This window comes from Conger conger, chromosome 4 (assembly GCF_963514075.1).
Source record: "Conger conger chromosome 4, fConCon1.1, whole genome shotgun sequence".
Taxonomy (NCBI): Eukaryota; Metazoa; Chordata; class Actinopteri; order Anguilliformes; family Congridae; genus Conger; species Conger conger.
The window spans coordinates 3372342-3391522 of NC_083763.1; the positions used below are offsets into that span (position 1 = coordinate 3372342).

A 19181-nucleotide genomic window follows, 5' to 3' on the forward strand; every position below is an offset into this window, starting at 1 on the left:
ATTTTATATCGGGGCACAGGAACGCTCTTTGGCCGTCGTTCATGCACTTATGAGGAAATGTCGGACGGTGTAAATGTTATATAATGAAGTCAAGAGCAGAAGTTGGCATGAAAAGCAGGAGTGGATGAGGCCCTCCTCGCCCACCTCCGCGCCCCATGAATAAAGTTTGGCCGGGCGTGTCCGCACCTCTCTGGGGCACCTGCTGCCAGCGGTAGTCCCAGTTCTGCTGGGTGACGGCCAGCCTGGAGGCCGCCAGGCCCTCCTTTGGGGAAAACCTCCTCACGTCCCACAGCTTGATGGTCTGGTCCTTGGAGTTACTGATGAGATAGCGCGCATCGCCCTGCCAGAGAGAGGAGGAGAAGACTCAATACTCTCACAGATAAAGAGACAGCACTGTGAAGCACACGTCAACAAATCCCTTCAAATGACACAAAGATCCCTTCATGGTCCATTGATTTGTGCAGGCAAGAAGACCCACTGAAAAGGCTTTAAGAGCTTTCATTATAAATGAGATGAATGGTATTTTAAGGTGAAAAATTTAGATTAAGTTTCCTAGTGCAGTGGAGGTACATTTTTGTTCTTCAAGGATCAAATTACCCAACTGTACCCTGAAAGTACAATACAAATTTGTATGTTTTCCAACCAAAAAAAGGAACTAATTAATAATATATTGCTGATACAACTGTATGCACCCATTGGGTACCGTTCCAGTGACATGGCTTTCTAGGCACTTCTCATACCTTTATTTCTAAGAGTGAATAAATGGTAAATGGTAAATGGTTGGCATTTATATAGCGCCTTTATCAAAAGCGCTGTACAATTGATGCTTCTCCATTCACCCATTCATACACACACTCACACATCAACGGCGATTGGCTGCCATGCAAGGTGCCAACCAGCTCGTCAGGAGCATTTTGGGGTTAGGTGTCTTGCTCAGGGACACTTCGACACTTCGACACAGCCAGGGCGGGGGATCGAACTGGCAACCCTCCGACTGCCAGACGACTGTTCTTACTGCCTGAGCCATGTCGCCCCTCATGGATAGAGCTTAGAACTATGCGCTGTGCGCTAGAGTGGGCATGCCCAAAGTTTCACGCTTTCGGGGCCAAGACATTATATAAGCAATATCCAGCAGGGAAACCATTATACTTCTCAGCACTGGTCATATTTCTGTTTACCTCAGGGCTGCCCGACCCTGTTCCTGGAGATCTACGGTCCTGTCCTGTAGGTTTTCACTGCAAGCCGAAACAAAGCACAGCTCATTCGACAGCTCGAGACCTCGTTGAGCTGCTAGTTAGTAGAATCACGTGAGGCTTTGTTAGGGTGGAAATGAAGTGAAAACCTAGAGGGATGGCCGATCTCCAGGAACAGGGTCGGGCAGCCCTGCTTTAAATACAGTGAGCAAAAATGTTCAATTTCTAAACAAGCAGGGCCAACATCAAAGCAAACCAAAGCCTTGTGGGGCCCTGAGTGTCCCTAGACCACAGTTGGGGCATCCCTGCGAATTAAAATGTGTAAACAATCACTCTGTAAGCCAAAGTCACTACCCACACAACTGAGCTTTCACACCAGGACTGCTCTGTTTGAGTGACGATGAGGCAGTTTGCAGTCACGAAAGACCAGCTTTCACCCGTAGCCTGATACACACCACGGTTAGCAAACTATCGTTTCATATTACAGTCAAGACATCCGTATCCACATAGGGGGGGGAAAGCATTCATAAACGCATTCATGAAAGCAGTGTCTTCTGAAGTCCGGGGGAGAGTCTCTGGGTTTGTTAGGGTGAAACTGATCCAAGGTTTACAACAGAAATCCCCGGAAAGACGTCCCACGGACAGCTGAGCGTGTCAAACTGCAGCATACAGAGAGCGCTCAGAGATTGTGCGGTTCTCAGATATTACATTACAGTTATTTAGCTAATGCTTTTATCCAAAGCAACTTACAGTTGATTAGAATAAGCAGGGGCCAATCCCCCCTGGAGTGATATGGGGGTTAACTGCAAATTGCTTTGGATAAAAGCGTCAGCTAAATAACTGTAATGTACTGTACTGTACTGTAATATAGTGTACTGTAATCTACTGTACTGTAATGTACTGTAATCTGCTGTAATGTACTTTACTGTAATCTGCTGTAATGTACTTTACTGTAATCTGCTGTAATGTACTGTAATGTAATCTGCTGTAATGTACTTTACTGTAATCTGCTGTAATGAGCTATAATGAGCTGTACTGTAATCTGCTGTAATGTACTGTAATGAAATCTGCTGTAATGTACTTTACTGTAATCTGCTGTAATGAGCTGTACTGTAATCTGCTGTAATGTACTGTACTGTAATATAGTGTACTGTAATCTGCTGTAATGTACTGTACTGTACTGTAATGTACTGTAATGGTTCACCTTGCTGTGTATGAAGGTGATGCCGTCTCTGTGCCCGGCCAGCTGGCCCACGGGCTGGGGCCGGTCCTCCCGCAGGGTCCGTCTGTCCCACACCTTGCACAGGGCGTCGTCGCTGCCCGAGAACAGCAGCTGGGACGAGCCGTCGGCGAAGGCCACGGCGTTAACATCGTCCTCGTGAGCGTCGATCTGAGGCGGGATGAAGACGTTAAATTACGTTACTACATCACGTTGTGCTACGTTACAATACACTACACTACACTACGTTACATTACATTATACTACACTACATTACATTACGTTATGTTATGTTACGTTACACTACACTACGTTACATTACATTTTACTAAACTACATTACGTTATGTTATATTACATTACACTACACTACGTTACATTACATTATACTACACTACATTACGTTATGTTATGTTATGTTACGTTACATTACACTACACTACGTTACATTACACTACACTACATTACGTTATGTTATGTTATGTTACACTACACTACGTTACATTACATTACACTACACTACATTGAAGTACACTATATTACACTACACTACGTTACATTAAGTTACTACATTATGTTATGTTACATTATACTACACTACATTGAAGTACACTACATTACACTATGTTATGCTACATTAAACTACACCACATTAAAGTACACTACATTACACTGCATTTTATTTAGCAAATGCTTTTTTTTTGTAGACAGCTTGTAGCCTAGTGGCTAAGTTATACGACTGGGATCCGGAAGGTTGGTGGTTCAAGTCAATCACAGCTGCTGGGCCCTAGAGCAAGGCCCTTAACCCCACACTGCTCCAGGGGAGATTGTCCCCTGCTCAGTCTAATCAACTGTGTTTACTTAATTATTAATTGTATTATTAAGCACCGTTGTACAGCTATGAACATTAAGTCTAGTACATGTGGTAAATATGCCAAGACTGAAGTAATTAGGTCAGCAACTACGGTACCAAGATAAATGCAAACTTGTATTCAATATCAATACAAATAGAACCGCAAACCGTCCTACATTAAACTACAAAGTACAACAAAGGGCTAAAAGATTGAGACGAGTGAACCAAGTGGCGATAGATCGGAGAGAAAGAGGGAGTCAGATAATTACATTACGAGCCTACGGTAAATCTGAACCATCCGGAGTTATTAACGACCTCGGGCAGATGGCGATAAATAAACAGAGTGCAGTAAAGTAGTAAAGCTCTGCTCTGAGAGAGAAGGGTAAACGTATCGTCGCATCGTTCCAGGGATATTTAATCCGAGTTAACACAGTGAGAGGAGGAGGAGGAGATGGAGGACAAGCATACAAGACAGACAGACAGACAGACACACAGGCACACAAACAGACAGGCTGGCAGACAGACACACACACACACACAGACACAGACAGGCAGGCAGGCAGGCAGACACACACACACACACACACACAGACAGGCACACACAGGCACGCACGCACACACACACACACACACACACACACACAGACGAGGGCATGAACGATCAGACGCAGCGCTAATCCAGCCCCCGACAACACGCCAGGACTGACCTTGAGCGTCCGTTTGTTCTGTTCGCGGTCGAAGACGTAGAGGCAGCCGTCGTTTGCTCTGAGGGAGAGAAAAAGATAAACTGCATTAAAACAAGAATACTTTTGAGGCCCTTGTGGCATTTATACACATTTACTTCACTAAGCGCAGCCTAGTATGAATTTGCCAGTATCGGTTTCCCAGTAGACAAGCTTTCCTGGGGTTACATTTTACAGGCTATGATTTTACGTTTGTTATTTTTCTTTCAGCACATCGTAAGTCAATTCCTGGAGGTCTTTAGCTCCCCATTGTTTGTTAAAAATGAACAAATAAAATGTGCGTACCATGTTTAAAAACTTATAAAATACACTTTGAAAAAAAGAAGAAATTGACAAAATAAAGATACACTTGTTGAGAATAAAGTGTACATTTTTTGTATTCCTCAATGACCCTGACTAAATGAGCTAACTGGCTGTATAATCCAACATCGGTTCGCTAGGAGGTTGCATCACAGTTCATGCGGTGAAACGTCAGATGGTGTAAATGTTAGGGCTAATCAAGTAATCAAGGATGAAGTTGGCATGGAAACCAGACTGATATGGACCTCGTTGCCCATCTCTGTTTTATACCAAACAAAATTCAGCAGCTAGAGATCTCATTGAGCTGCCAATTAGTAGAATCAGGTCAGCCAAATTAGCATTGAGATGAAAACCTACAGGACGGTAGATCTCCAAGAACAGGGTTGGGCAGCCCTGCTCTAGCTGTTGAATAAGGTGTGCTTTGCTAAGGTTGGAGTGAAAACCTACAGGATGGTAGATCTCCAGGAACAGGGTTGGGCAGCCCTGCTGTAGCTGTTGAATGAGGTGTGCTTTGTTAGGGTTTGAGTGAAAACCTACAGGACAGTAGACCTCCAGGAGCAGGGTTGGGCAGCCCAGCGTGGGCCCACTCACCCTCCGAGGATCTCCTTGCCGTCTGTCGACGCGGCGAGCGAGAAAACGCAGAACCTTCTCTCGTCTGGGCTGTGAACAGAACCCCAGAACCAGGCAGAATCTCTGTGAGTTCAGGCGAATGCGACTCAACGCAGCCAAAGTGCCTCCCACATTGTGGCAACGTGCTCAAAACCACAGTGCTCAGATACGTTCACGTGGGATCTCTATGAAAAACGGTGAACGTCGCAGTGATACACAAACGCTAAGCAAAACAAACGCATGCAATCGGTCAAACAAATAATGCACATTCCCCCCCCCCCCCCCCCCACGTAATACATGCTCTGCATTCTCATTCGTAAACTTGTTTATTTCATAATGTACAAGGCTAACCATTACCTGGCTGTAACAACTATTAGGGTAACACTAACTTTAGGTCGAGAGCGGTGTGCGTTTCACTGTCGTCATCAACACTGCAGACGTGAACTACAGAGAGGAAGAGACAAGAACAGGAAGGAGCACCAATCAGAATGCAGTAAAAAAAACTTTTTTTTAAACAAGCCAAGTACCATAGATCACCTGGATAAGATTTACTTCCTGAGAAGCTGAAGATGGCACAATGTCTCAACTCATAAGTGCCGCAAATATTGCGTTTATAAAAATTTAAATAGCACTATATTTCTTTGGATGTAGCATTATCTGAATGTGGAAATGGGTCAACACACACCCACATACTTGGGATCTACAGGAAGCATAAATATGATATTATTACACATATAATATTAAGTGCAAAGCCTGCCGGCAATTGCTCGTCTCATTAAAAACAAGTTTATAGCGCATCATGTCACTTGACTGAAACTTGTGAAAGTTCTATTGTCGCCGAACAAAGACTGTTCCCTGCCCTTCGCAAAACAAATATGAACGCACTCATTACATTACATTACATTACATTAATGGCATTTGGCAGACGCTCTTATCCAGAGCGACGTACAACAAAGTGCATACCCATAACCAGGGATAAGTTCGCTCAAAGACCCTAGAGGTAAGTACAATTTCAACTGCACTCCAGTTGCCCAGAGTATAAACCAAACGTTGCTGCAACCAGTGACGTCCACTGCACGTTGTCCTCGGGTCACAGCAACGCTGGACCACAAACTGGCCTTTAGACTGGAAAACTGAAACCCACGAGGAAGAGTTGCGGTTTTTTTCCCCAAAATGGCTGCTTCCCTTACTGTAGTCAGACCAGCTGGAGTAGAGCACAGAGCGGGAGTCGGGGGTGAAGCAGACGTCGAGCACGCTCCAGCCGACATCGCGCGCCTTCACCGTGCTCTTCAGAGCGAAGCGCCCCCTGCTGGTGTCGTACACACGCACGTTCTGGTCTGAATGGGGAGACAGGACAGGAGTCAAACTCCAGTCCTGGAGGGCCGCAGTGTCTGCGGGTTTAACTCCAGTCCCGGAGGGCCGCAGTGTCTGCGGGTTAAACTCCAGTCTTGGAGAGCCGCAGTGTCTGCATGTACAGTGCATCCAGAAAGTATTCACAGTGCTTCACTTTTCCCACATTTTGTTATGTTACAGCCTTATTCCAAAATTGAATAAATTAATTCTTTCCCCTCAACATTCTACACACAACACCCCATAATGACAACATGAAAGTTTTTTTTAAATTTTTTTTTTTTAGCAAATTTATTAAAAATAAAAAAACTAAGAAATTACATGTACATAAGTATTCACAGCCTTTGCCATGAAGCTCAAAATTGAGCTCAGGTGCATCCTGTTTCCACTGATCAACCTTGAGATGTTTCTACAGCTTAATTGGAGTCCACCTGTGGTAAATTCAGTTGATTGGACATGATTTGGAAAGGCACACACCTGTCTATATAAGGTCCCACAGTTGACAGTGCATGTCGGAGCACAAACCAAGCATGAAGTCAAAGGAATTGTCTGTAGACCTCCGAGACAGGATTGTCTCGAGGCACAAATCTGGGGAAGGGTACAAAAAATTTCTGCTGCTTTGAAGGTCCCAATGAGCACAGTGGCCTCCATCATCCGTAAATGGAAGAAGTTCGGAACCACCAGCACTCTTCCTAGAGCTGGCTGCCCGTCTAAACTGAGCAATCGGGGGAGAAGGGCCTTAGACCAAGAACCCGATGGTCACTCTGTCAGAGCTCCAGCGTTCCTCTGTGGAGAGGAGAACCTTCCAGAAGGACAATCATCTCTGCAGCAATCCACCAATCAGGCCTGTATGGTAGAGTGGCCAGACGGAAGCCAGTCCCTCGTAAAAGGCACATGGCAGCCCGCCTGCAGTTTGCCAAAAGGCACCTGAAGGACTCTCAGACCATGAGAAACAAAATTCTCTGGTCTGATGAGACAAAGATTGAACTCTTTGGCGTGAATGCCAGGCGTCATGTTTGGAGGAAACCAGGCACCGCTCATCACCTGGCCAATACCATCCCTACAGTGAAGCATGGTGGTGGCAGCATCATGCTGTGGGGATGTTTTTCAGCGGCAGGAACTGGGAGACTAGTCAGGATTGAAGGAAAGATGAATGCAGCAATGTACAGAGACATCCTGGATGAAAACCTGCTCCAGAGCGCTCTTGACCTCAGACTGGGGCGACGGTTCATCTTTCAGCAGGACAACGACCCTAAGCACACAGCCAAGATATCAAAGGAGTGGCTTCAGGACAAGTCTGTGAATGTCCTTGAGTGGCCCAGCCAGAGCCCAGACTTGAATCTGATTGAACATCTCTGGAGAGATCTGATCCGACGCTCCACATCCAACCTGATGGAGCTTGAGAGGTGCTGCAAAGAGGAATGGGCGAAACTGCCCAAAAATAGGTGTGCCAAGCTTGTGGTATCATATTCAAAAAGACTTGAGGCTGTAATTGCTGCCAAAGATGCATCAACAAAGTATTGAACAAAGGCTGTGAATACTTATGTACATGTGATTTCTTAGTTTTTGTATTTTTAATAAATTCGCAAAAATTTCAATTTTTTCTTGTTGTCATTATGGGGTGTTGTGTGTAGAATTTTGAGGGAAAAAATTTATTTATTCCATTTTGGAATAAGGCTGTAACATAACAAAATGTGGGAAAAGTGAAGCACTGTGAATACTTTCCGGATGCAGTGTATTTGTGGTCTCCTTTCAAGCAGTAGCCAATTAAGGCCTTGAGATCAAGGAATGTGGACTCTTTAGCAAATGAAAGACTTCACTCGTTCTGAAACGCACCAGAAACCTGCAGACACTGCAGCCATCCATGACTTTGAGTTTGACACTCCTGAGTTACAGGAAATCACTGCATTTCCCCAACGAACGAAAAAGAAGAGAATAAATCCAAAGTAGTTCAGATTAATAATCTACTGCGTGCAAGCAGACTTCAGAAACAGGGTCAGCCGTTATCCAGTCCACTTACACACAAATGTGTGTGTGTATGTGTGTGTGTGTGCGTGCATGTGTGTGTGTGTGCATGCGCGGCGTGTGTGTGTGTGTGTGTGTGTGTGTGAATGGTCCGTGCATGTGTGTGCGTGTGGTGCATGGTATGTGTGTGTGGTGTGTGTGTGTGTGTGTGTGTGTGTGTGTGCGTGCATGTGTGGTGCATGTGGTGCGTGGTATGTGTGTGTGGTGTGTGTGTGTGTGTGTGTGTGTATATGCGTGTGTGTGGTGTGTGCCTGTGCGTGCGTGTGTGTATATGCGTGTGTGTGGTGTGTGTGTGTGTGTGCCTGTGCGTGCGTGCGTGTGTGTTTCACAGACAGTAGTCACCCTGGCATGCGGACAGGAAGGTGTCGCCATCATCGCTGTACACCCCACAGAAAGCTTTCTGCTGATACGTGTCCTGGTAGGCCACATGGTTGGGCAGGAAACTGGACAGGCACATTACATTATCAGCTCAGCAGCAGCGTCCATGTTCCACGCAGCGCAGAATAACCCTATCCTTACTAATATGGAAATTGGGAGATTGTAATGCAATACAAGCGTGTTTTGTTATTCAAATAAAGCAAATGGGCATATAAAATAAGTCATTTTCTTTTCATTCTGTTTCATAGCTTTTGGAATAAATGACTAAAATAGCACAAAACACCACAGCCACATAATTCTGTAAATATGTGAAGATTATATAACTGGCAGTGCACAACTGCAAACTTTTTTCTTTTCTTTTTTTTTTTTTTTTTTTACACACAGTTGTTTACTTCTCCAATTAAATTGGAGAAGTATAACCCTGCAGACTGACTCAGTGTAACTTAGTTAGCATGACAATCAGCCCCCTCTCCATCCCCATTACATTCTGAGAGGTAACACATCCCTCGGCGGGTGTGCAGAACATTTGCTGAGCGTTACTTACTGCGAGCAGATGCGACTGCACTCTCCATGCGAGAAACTGGAGCCCAGCGACCGGCCCTGCTCCCTCTGAGACGACACAACACAACGACATCGCAGTCACGACAGGACACGAGATGCGCCTCTCACTCAGTCGGAACTACTGCTACTACTGCCGCGCTGCCTCTTCAACGTCCAATCAGAAACGAGCACCAAAGTATAGCCGACGCCCTCAGCACCTTAGACTACAGGAAGCAGAAACTCTTGAGTTGCACTTTGAGGAGTTGCCATTCAAATTTCTCCTGGACGTCAATGATGGCAAAAAGGTAACTACAGCGCCATGCAAATGTAAGATAACAGTAGAGTGAAATGAGTTATTTCTGTAATATGCATAAGCCATTTTTATCTGAGAGCAAACAATGAGTATACACTACTGACAATCAGCTTTTATTTCACGGCATTTACATGTGTATACGTTTAATAATCTTTACAGAAACGGTTCAGTGACGACAGCCCCGACAGTGAGCGGTCAGTCAAACACACAAATTACCCCAAGTGTCAGACTAATCTCACCCGTCTCAGCATAGAGGGGAAACTCTGTGCGACTTCTTTGCCCGAGGAAGCGGTGGCCAGTAGAATCTGGGTCCGGATTTCACTCTGGTCCACATCCTGAGTGTCCGGTTCCAAGTCCACTGACAGACAACGCATTTTAAACATACCGTCACAGGACATTCTGACAAAACACAGCTTCAACAGTCACTCCAACTGTATTACTAATTTAAAAATACATAAATAAACAAGCAAATCTTCCGATAAAAGGGCGCATTATGTTACCGGGGGGAATATAGCGGTCTCTTAGACGACTCTCCCAGGCTCCATCGCTGTCATCGTCCGAGTCTGAATACGACTGGACAAGCTGTAGACCTGTTACCCCACTGCCGTGGACCAGCCGGACCTGGCCCCTCCAATCACAACGAAGCAGGGAGACGATTATAAAACCACAAAGTGGTGATATTTAAACCATTAAGTTTACGGTCACATTACAAACATTGGTTAAGAGCTCTCTCGTCTGTTGCCACGACAAAGGATGATACAGTTCCACCATCAGAATTTGAGTTTGTGTATTCACTGTTTGAATAACCAGATTTATCTATTCATCCACTGTAGGAGCGTCCTGACCTTCGAATGCCAGTGTTAGATCATGTATTGAAACAGTGGTAAAGCATTTGTCCAGTGTATGTGTAAATGTGCAGTGTAATCATTGTGCAACCTGAGAATACGAAAGATCATGCTTCTTAATCGTGCCTTCCACTACCTCCTCAGTAAGTACGCCAGCACTTGAGCTAGATCAACGTCCTCTTCGGCTGACGACTGCCCCTCGGTCTGTCTGCGGCTTCGTTGGTTCGTATTCCGATTGGTTTCCTCCGGTTCCGACTGGTCTGGGTTGCCGCTGGAGCCCCGACCGGACATCCCAGAACTGGACTGAGAGCCCATAGACTGAGAGCCTAATAGAAATGTTCGCTAGCCAGCTACAAGGACAGAAAACAAAATAAACAAACACGCACACAAAAATAACGTTTTAGCAAGCGAGGAAATTATGTGCCCCTCAACCATACTGACGTATGGTTAAGCTAACGTTAGATTTGAAAAAAATCACATACATCCAGCCAGCTAATTAATACAAATTGACAAACAATTCTGGATAAGCCAGCTAACGTAACGTAAACTTATAGAAATAACAGCAAGTTAACCACAGTTTATTCAGTGTGGATGACGCTGGCTCGCTAGTAGCAGTAAGGTAGCAGATCCATAAAAAAATGCACTAACTTACAACAACATCGCAAAATACTGTAACTTACATGCATGACTTAGCTAACTAAGTGTAAGGTATTTAACGTTATTTAGAAATGCAAGTTGGACCGTGCTAACGTTAGCTAGCTCGTTAGATAACACTAGCTCTAGTTGACTTAGCTACGTTATATAAGACAGCAGCAACATGAACCTAAGTCTTGTCTTTCGAACGTTTAGCTAACTGACCCACTTTCAGGTTGGATCATTTATCGTTAGCTCGACAGGGCTGATGATAGCATGCTACCTAAGTTATCTAGCCAACGTTAAGGCTACAAAGTCCATCTTCAACGAGAGCCGAACTCACTTTAAAATAACATCGCCAGTAACTGTAATGGTGATGTGTCATAGGGCGAAGTCAGACTGTCAAGAAAGAGGAAACCAATAACAGAGAGACGTCGTTTAAATAACGTTACACGATTATCAAGCGAATGTAATGTTAGGCTTGGAAGTTGCAGAGCTAGAACTGTCACTACCACAAGAACTGACATTAGTTTGCTAGTTAGCAAACGTTAACAGTTACCTACCGTGTTAGCTTGGTAATTCGTCGTATTTGCAGTCCTTTTGAGTGACCGTAATTCGCGGGTGTCTTCTAGACTGTGAAATTATGTGTTATCAAACCTCAGCATATGAACAATGTCATAATCGATGAGAGCCCAGCAGTTTTCACGGGCAAGATGTTTCCTAATAGGCCGCAGCCTCTGTTTACATGTTCGGAGTTCATTCCCCCACGCTGTCACATGACTACGCTCAGTCAAACGAAAGGACGGTGCGTTCACGTCATGTACAGTGCTTTACACACAGTAACATCACCCCAACCAAACCACGGTGGGAAATTGAGAACTGTGTTAGAAGCGTTAATATAACTGACAAGAAATTTTGATACGTCTCTTGTCAGGTTTCCCCCATGCTATTACAGAAAATAGCAGCGAAATCAATTAAGCTCAACGCCTATGAAAAGGATAGTTTATATTGTCTGTATAGTTTATATAGTCTACTTATATATAGTCTACATTTTCACCATAACCAGACCACTTGTATTTCATATGAAGTACACTTTTAAACAATATTTTATACAAAATCGTTCAAACTTTCCAACTCCACCATTGCTTCGCACATTTAAGACACCTGTTCAAACTTCATATCGGTTCCTACATCAGAGGAACCGTAAGCATTATGCCTGGCTCCTCGGCACCTCTTACTCACAATGAAAGCCACAAGAATGGTGATGTGTTGTTATTCATTGATCAGGTGGTTGGAGGCAGCATATTGCTGTGGTGGTGAATTATATTTATTTATATAAATGTGGGGCCCCAACATGGGGCTATCACACATCCAATTCCCACCCTTAATTTGAAATGTCCAATTAGCTGTTTGCAACCAGACGAATTCATGACAAACCCCACTGACGCAGGAGAGTGTGGACATCAGCTGCTTCCTGTTCGCATGGCAGAGGACTGCTAAAACTTGCATAGTGGAGTCGGTCGGTTCACGCCTGCAGTCCAATGAACATCCATTTGGCCAGTGGGTGTTGTTAGAGGTACCCTCATATACCCTGCATGGGGTCATTTCTGAGTTCTCTTCTTTCTCCCCAAATGGGTTAAAAAAAACAAACTGTCAAAGCCAATTCTGGTTGTGCAACCTTAATTCGAACAAGGACGAAACAACGCCATCTAGTGGACATCAAAGCAGCTACTTTTGAAGTATCCTCACCATTTGAACCGTCTTGTGCAATTCAATTAATTAAATTATCCCCACAAGATTGACTAAATGCTGTTCTACTGTACTTCACTGGAAGATGATGCATGACTATATTTGCTACTAATTATCCATGTCATTCCCTCAGTTAATCCCTCAAGCTGGTAGTTGTGCTACCAGAAACACTGCCTTGTTTGGATGATACCAGCGTTATGTGGTTTGATTGTGTGCGCTGGCTCCAGATTAAATTTCATTACATTATTGGCATTTGGCAGACATGAGGAGACAGGTGCATAACTCAGGTTTAAGAGCAACTGTAACCACTGAGGTGGGAGGTAAATACTGAGAAAGCACAAATGTGAAAACCTGGACCGGCTGTACTCTAGTGTAAGGGTAATTTTCTAAATTGATTCTTAATTGGCAGTGTGTGTTAACATAAAAGACTTTCCCTAACAACTAGCTAGGCCAGTTAGCGGAAATACAAGAGGATCACACAACAACAAAACACAGTAACAATATCTTAGCAAAAGGATTTCATTGCAAGGAATATCAATAAACAATGTAAGTGCAATCAATCCTAATTAATCATGGCTACAGTAGTTCAGCTGCTGGCAGTAGGCCTAGAGGTTCGGGGTGGGGGGTGGGGTGGGGTTGGGACTCTTCAGTCTGCAGTGAGTGTTGGGAGGTGATTATGCTGTTCTGACTGATGTGGGGAGGTCATTCCACCACTGGGGGGGCCAGGACAGACAGCAATTCTCAATCAGTATGGCACATAGAAAATTCAGACACGTGCTACATCTTGAGTTTGTTATTTGAATAAGATGTGTAAAAATATGCACATGAAACTACAACATTAAAATATTTTTCACACAGTTCAATGAGTTGAAAACCATGGATGGCTGTTATTTGTTCTCTGCATTTCACAACACAGTGCACATTGCAAAGGAATACTTACAAAACAAACAAAAAATAATGAAAGGCACATTAATAAAGTGACCAGAGCATGTTTATTTGACACATGATCTAGACCAGGGGTCGGCAACCCTGGTCCTGGAGAGCCGCAGGGTGTGCTGGCTTTCGTCTCCACCTTAAAATAAGCAACAATAAGTAAATAAGTAACAACGAAAGCCAGCACACCCTGCGGCTCTCCAGGACCAGGGTTGCCGACCCCTGATCTAGACAGTCAATGAATTTGGACGGGCTGTTTTTGCCTTTATATTTTATTGTGGAATCCTAGTGAGGAACTAAAACCGGTCCACCGGCATCCGCGGTTCTCCTCTGGAACGCGTGGCATCTCCAGCAGCTTCTCAGAGTTAGAGGATGACCTGTCAGAGGCAGCTTCGACATGCAGTCCACGAGCACCTCATCGACCAGCAGGTTTTAATGAAAAATTATACATTTCACAAGATATATCATCTGATATATCATTATTCCTTGACATAGTTGGATGATAACACAGAAATGTGATACCTTGCTTATTATGCTTATTATATTACATGAATGGCATTTGGCAGACGCTCTTATCCAGAGCAACGTACAGTTGATTAGACGAAGCAGGAGACGATCCTCCGCTGGATTTCAGGGTTAACGCAGGGTCAAGGGCGGATCTTATTGTGGCTACACTGGGATTCGAACTACTGACCTTGCGGGGCCCAGTCATGTACCTTAACCACTACAGTAGATTAGACTGCTTCATATTCTTGTATCTCTTACAATACATGGACCTCTAGCAACTTTGCATAGTGCTCTGGGCGATACCTCTGCAGATAAACATGCATCTTTCCTTTAACCTTGTGGTCATCAGTCAAACCTATAGAAAGTAAGGGAAAGAGAGAGAGAGACAATTATAAAAACAGTTATAAAAACACAAAGACATGGTGGTAACAGTTCAAAGACTTAGATACTATTTATAAATAGAACACACTTATTTGTCTACACAACTGCATGTGTGTGCAATCTCTTTCATAAAGACAGTAAAATATCACCAAGGCAGAGGTGAAGAGACAAATCGCACGACGGCATTGGGGCGAAATTAGCTCAGGCAGTTAGAGAAGTTGCCAGGCAGTCTTGCCAGTTCAATCCCGCCCTGTGTGTGTGTCAAAGTGCCGCTGGGCAAGACGCCTCACTAAATGCTCCTGATGAGCTGGTCGGCGCCTTGCATGGCAGCTAATTGCTGTGTCAGTGTGTGCATGAATAGGCGAATGAGAGGCATCAATTGTACAGCGCTTTGGATAAAGGCGCTATATAAACGCCAACAGAGGTGCAGACCAATCGGAACACATTTCTCACCCAGTCTTTGAGCGGTCCTCTGTATCTTCTGCAGCGCGGATTGGACCTCGTTTTCATCCGGGACCAGAACCTCTATCTCTCCGACGCAATACCCGAAGTCGGCCTGGTCGAGATCCACGCGAACCCCGCCCTCTTCGCCCCCGCCGGCCAGAGAGAACGAGCAGCGCTCGGTAGTGAACTCGGCGAAGGGCGCCAGGTTCATTTCCCTCAGCCAGGCCAGGTCGCCGCCATCTTCTGCACAGCATTGACCGGAACCTTCCAGCCCTGCTGCGGCGCGCTCTTCAGCATCGCCGTGCGCGTCCACAGGCTTGTCGTCGGGACCGTTACCGGGGCCTTTCGGCTCAACTTCCCCGCTGGCCTCTGGCCTCCCTTCTTCCCCCTCTTGTTGTCCTCGCCTGTCGCTTTCCTTGCGTTCTTTCGGAACTACCTGCGCGTTCCGTTCGTCGCGTCGCTGCCCTGCCATGACCTCTCTCACCGCGGCTATGATCTGGGGCAGGAGGGTTATCTCTTGGTATTGAGTGCACAGCCTTTCCCCCTCCTCCTCCCGTCTCTGTGCTCTCTCCGTCACAGGACACTTGAGTTCCCAGCATCCTTCTCGACGACGCAGCCACACACCGTTCAGTGTCAGAATGAAGTCCGGGGAGTCGAAATACTGATCTTGAAATCGGCACTTGCCAACGCACACTGCTGTTGAGAGAGGGCGGAGAAAGAGGACAAGATTATGACACTGTACATCAACGCCACACTGAAAATGAATGAGACTAGCAAGCAGTAATTTTTTCTCCAAAGGTATAGGCTTTTATATTACTAGAGATCTATTCCTGAACACACCTCCAATATCTCCTAATTTCTTCTGGATGTCTGGGCCACAAAGAAATTTCCTCTCCACTTCCACACTCATGTTCAGTGTCTTCAGCTCCCCTCCTGATGACAATGCCAATAACACGTCTCATTGAAATATAAAGTAGCTGGGATGCTATCACAATATCTATCTTGCTATATATGTTTACATAATGAAAAGTTAAAATACCATTTTATCTATATGTCTTTTTTCAAACAACTAATTCTAACTGTTAATTTTCTTATTCTAGGTAACATTTAACGTGTACAACGTCTTGGCTCAATACTCAATTCTGATTGGCCGGGAGGTGTACAGTACTATAATATAATATATATATCAATCAGTATGGCACATATTTATACAGTTAATGAAGAGGATCTTCAAGTAAAGAACAATAAAAGTAATCAGAATTAAGTAACTTCAAACTGAACAATTTTAACAATTGAAAAGAAATAACGAAATAATGAATGCTAAGGGACGAAAGGATGAATTTAGTCAAACGTTTGCACAGATCTTCTTTGTTTTAGTAGATTTTTTTTTTTCTTTTCTCCAGGGTTTCCAAATAGAATTTAAATGTGGCTTTGAAGTTCACAATATTTGGTTGATAGCAGTCAGGTCCATAAATATTGGGACATCAACACAATTCTCCTCTTTTTGGCTCTATACACCACCACAATGGATTTGAAAGGAAACAAACAAGATATGCTTTAACTGCAGACTTTCAGCTTTAATTTGAGGGTGAACGGTGAAGGAATTACAACAGTTTCTATATGTGCCTCCCACTTTTCAAGGGACCAAAAGTAATGGGCCAATTGGCTGCTCAGCTGTTCCATGGCCAGGTGTGTGTTATTCCCTCATTATCTCATTTACAAGGAGCAGATAAAAGGTCTAGAGTTCATTTCAAGTGTGCTATTTGCATTTGGAATCTGTTGCTGTTGTAGGGGAAAACAACTCTCAATATGAGATCCAAAGAGCTGTCACTATCAGTGAAGCAAGCCATCATTAGGCTGAAAAATCAAAACAAACCCATCAGAGAGATAGCAAAAACATTAGGTGTGGCCAAATCAACTGTTTGGAACATTCTTAAAAAGAAAGAACGCACCGGTGAGCTCAGCAACACCAAAAGACCTGGACGACCACGGAAAACAACTGTGGTGGATGACAGAAGAATTCTTTCCCTGGTGAAGAAAAACCCCTTCACAACAGTTGGCCAGATCAAGGAGGTAGGTGTATGTGTGTCAAAGTCAACAATCAAGAGAAGACTTCACCAGAGTGAATACAGAGGGTTCACCACAAGATGTAAACCATTGGTGAGCCTCAAAAACAGGAAGACCAGATTAGAGTTTGCCAAACAACATGGTATTACTGCCCCATTGGTTAATGCATCAAATATAGTGACACCCTACACCTTTGTAGGGACCTGGAACTAGTGTACAATAAAATCTCTAACTTTATAAGAGAAGACAAACATTCAATCAATAAGATGACCAACTAACTGTTACATTATATTACATTTCATTCAGCAGACGCTTTTATACAAGAAGCGACGTACAAAACCGTGTATATCAATGTCATATATTAAACAATCGAACACGCCAGATAAGGTACAATTCATATAAGATTGGTTGTAATGGCATGAATATATGTTCAGTACACAAGGTAGATAGACTACCATACCAAAACAACTACAACTTGAAGAGCTACAGTACCGAGTCAAAAGTCCTAAATTAAGGTATAAAATACAAGGGGGTAAAGATAGACAGGTGAAAAACAAGTGACAATAGGTTAGGGGACTCCTGCAGATAAGTTCAGTGTGAAGAGATGAGTCTTCAGACTGCGGTGGAAAATGGGCAGCGAGGGAGCAGTTCTTATAGGAATGGGGAGGATAGGAATGACTATAATAAGAATAACTGTTAATACATACCCCTTATATGTTGTATACTACGATTAATTAGCCGGCTAGCTCGTAGGTAAATAGCGTTGAGAACCTGCCAGCTGAACATTAGCTAATCGTTTAAAAATAACTAACGTTAGTAGTCTTCGCTACACAGTTCATCGTAGATTAGACTAACGCCATAAGCGTGTACGGGGAACCGCTTAAATGGGGGGAAAAAACAAATACCACGAAAAAAAAATAGGCTAGTCGATTCGTTTCCTCGTACTGTACTTGCTTGGTTTTGTAATTTGGACAGGCGTAGCGCGGACGCCTATGCTTCATATTTGTAACCATAGATATGTTGTTGCAGAAACATATTGCATTCTGGGATTTTAGTGTCCACCAGTAATGTAACTTCGTGAGATCTTATTAAATGATATTAGATCCTATTAAATGATAGCTTCAAAAAAATGATATCACGTGCTCTCATACTGCAGACATCAAACAATAATAAAATCAATGATAACAATGAAAAGATAAATGATGACAATTTATGATTTTTTCTCTAAAGATGCTTTTGTTGAACTCAAAGATTATTATGAAATTGTGAGTAAAATTACAGTTGTTCATATCATATTGTATAACATTTTTTCCCCAGGCATTGTTGTCAAGGCACAGTGGTACTACAACCAAGCAACCTTCTGCCATGCCAGAAACTGAGTAGGGTTGGGCTTAGTTATTATTTCGGTGGGAGACCTCAGGGAAAAACCTGTTTACCCCTCAGAAAATGGGGCAGAATTGGCTGCTGCTTTTCTGAAATGAGCGCTAGTTGGTTGAGGTGAGTTATGGGCCTCCCTCACAATGAGGTGGCTTGGCTTCCATGCAAAAGACTATGCAAATGCAATCACTGGTATTATTCAATGTCATTTATGGATACATGAAACAAGTATGGTATGTGCAGTATTTAAACACAGAATGAATACAAAATACCAATAGAAGGCTAGGCCTGGCCATCTCTTAACATCAGACAAGGACAGGAATTGTTTTTTATCATGGATGCTGCCCTTCAATGTGTGCCCTATCACAATACACATAATCACAAGCCCTATCTATAAAGCTAGTCAGCATTTTCAATTCCCTTTTTTTAATAGAAGCAATGGTTTGCAGACATGTTTAATAAGCACTCATTCTATTACCATATGCCTTGGAATTCATGAAATAATATTTTATGTTATTGATCAGTTTATTTTCCTGTCTATTGACAGTTGGCAATCCATCACAGAAATTGCAAGAATTTTTTTTTTTTGTCAGTAGTCCACCTGACATCCATGCAGCTTATAAGACGCTAAGCACTGGTGTCATCCTTGTAGGAACATATTCCTTGTGCATCAAACATTTACATTTTACATGTATTCATTTAGCAGATGGTGTTATCCATGGC

The 19181-nt window shown here is 43.6% G+C and overlaps 2 protein-coding genes across 9 annotated transcripts in view; both read right to left on the reverse strand.

The window, feature by feature from the left end:
* dcaf11 (ddb1 and cul4 associated factor 11) overlaps positions 1-11775 on the reverse strand; it is an 18588-nt gene extending 6813 nt beyond the window's left edge. Inside the window, exons 1-13 of one of the 3 annotated variants that reach the window (XM_061239283.1) lie at positions 11564-11775; positions 11344-11399; positions 10504-10717; positions 10023-10150; positions 9762-9880; positions 9214-9278; positions 8634-8734; positions 6107-6253; positions 5306-5360; positions 4899-4967; positions 3972-4029; positions 2398-2583; positions 187-340 (exon numbers count right to left, since the gene is read on the reverse strand). In XM_061239283.1, the coding sequence (XP_061095267.1) occupies positions 187-340; positions 2398-2583; positions 3972-4029; positions 4899-4967; positions 5306-5360; positions 6107-6253; positions 8634-8734; positions 9214-9278; positions 9762-9880; positions 10023-10150; positions 10504-10682 (1261 nt within the window). In that variant the 5' untranslated portion in view covers positions 10683-10717; positions 11344-11399; positions 11564-11775. Of the gene's footprint in view, positions 1-186; positions 341-2397; positions 2584-3971; positions 4030-4898; positions 4968-5305; positions 5361-6106; positions 6254-8633; positions 8735-9213; positions 9279-9761; positions 9881-10022; positions 10151-10503; positions 10718-11047; positions 11305-11343; positions 11400-11563 lie in introns of those variants that run through there. The other 2 variants (XM_061239282.1, XM_061239285.1) reach the window with 2 other exon arrangements.
* A 2047-nt stretch (positions 11776-13822) lies between these two features.
* Positions 13823-18063, reverse strand: thtpa (thiamine triphosphatase). Of its 6 annotated transcripts, none has more exons than XM_061239319.1 (5): positions 17789-18063; positions 16967-17042; positions 15855-15947; positions 15024-15710; positions 13823-14544 (listed from the first exon to the last, which is right to left on the reverse strand). In XM_061239319.1, the coding sequence occupies exons 3-5, from the start codon at positions 15922-15924 to the stop codon at positions 14444-14446; spliced, it is 858 nt and encodes a 285-aa protein (XP_061095303.1). In that variant the 5' UTR covers positions 15925-15947; positions 16967-17042; positions 17789-18063; the 3' UTR covers positions 13823-14443. The 6 variants fall into 6 exon arrangements, with proteins under 6 accessions (XP_061095303.1, XP_061095300.1, XP_061095299.1 ...); XM_061239316.1 differs by having other exon boundaries at positions 15024-15707; positions 16967-17059; XM_061239315.1 differs by having other exon boundaries at positions 16967-17059.
* Between the last annotated feature and the right edge of the window lie 1118 nt (positions 18064-19181).

What these genes read in the sequence shown, in the direction of transcription:
- thtpa (XM_061239315.1), bottom strand. Translation starts at nt 17,867, where the DNA reads ATGTTCAGCTGGCAGGTTCTCAACGCTATTTACCTACGAGCTAGCCGG. An exon ending in TAGTATACAACATATAAGGG is followed by an intron (nt 17,060 to 17,788) that starts GTATGTATTAAC and finishes ACTGTTGTGAAG; the next exon opens with GGGTTTTTCTTCACCAGGGA. An exon ending in GAAATTAGGAGATATTGGAG is followed by an intron (nt 15,711 to 15,854) that starts GTGTGTTCAGGA and finishes CTCTCTCAACAG; the next exon opens with CAGTGTGCGTTGGCAAGTGC.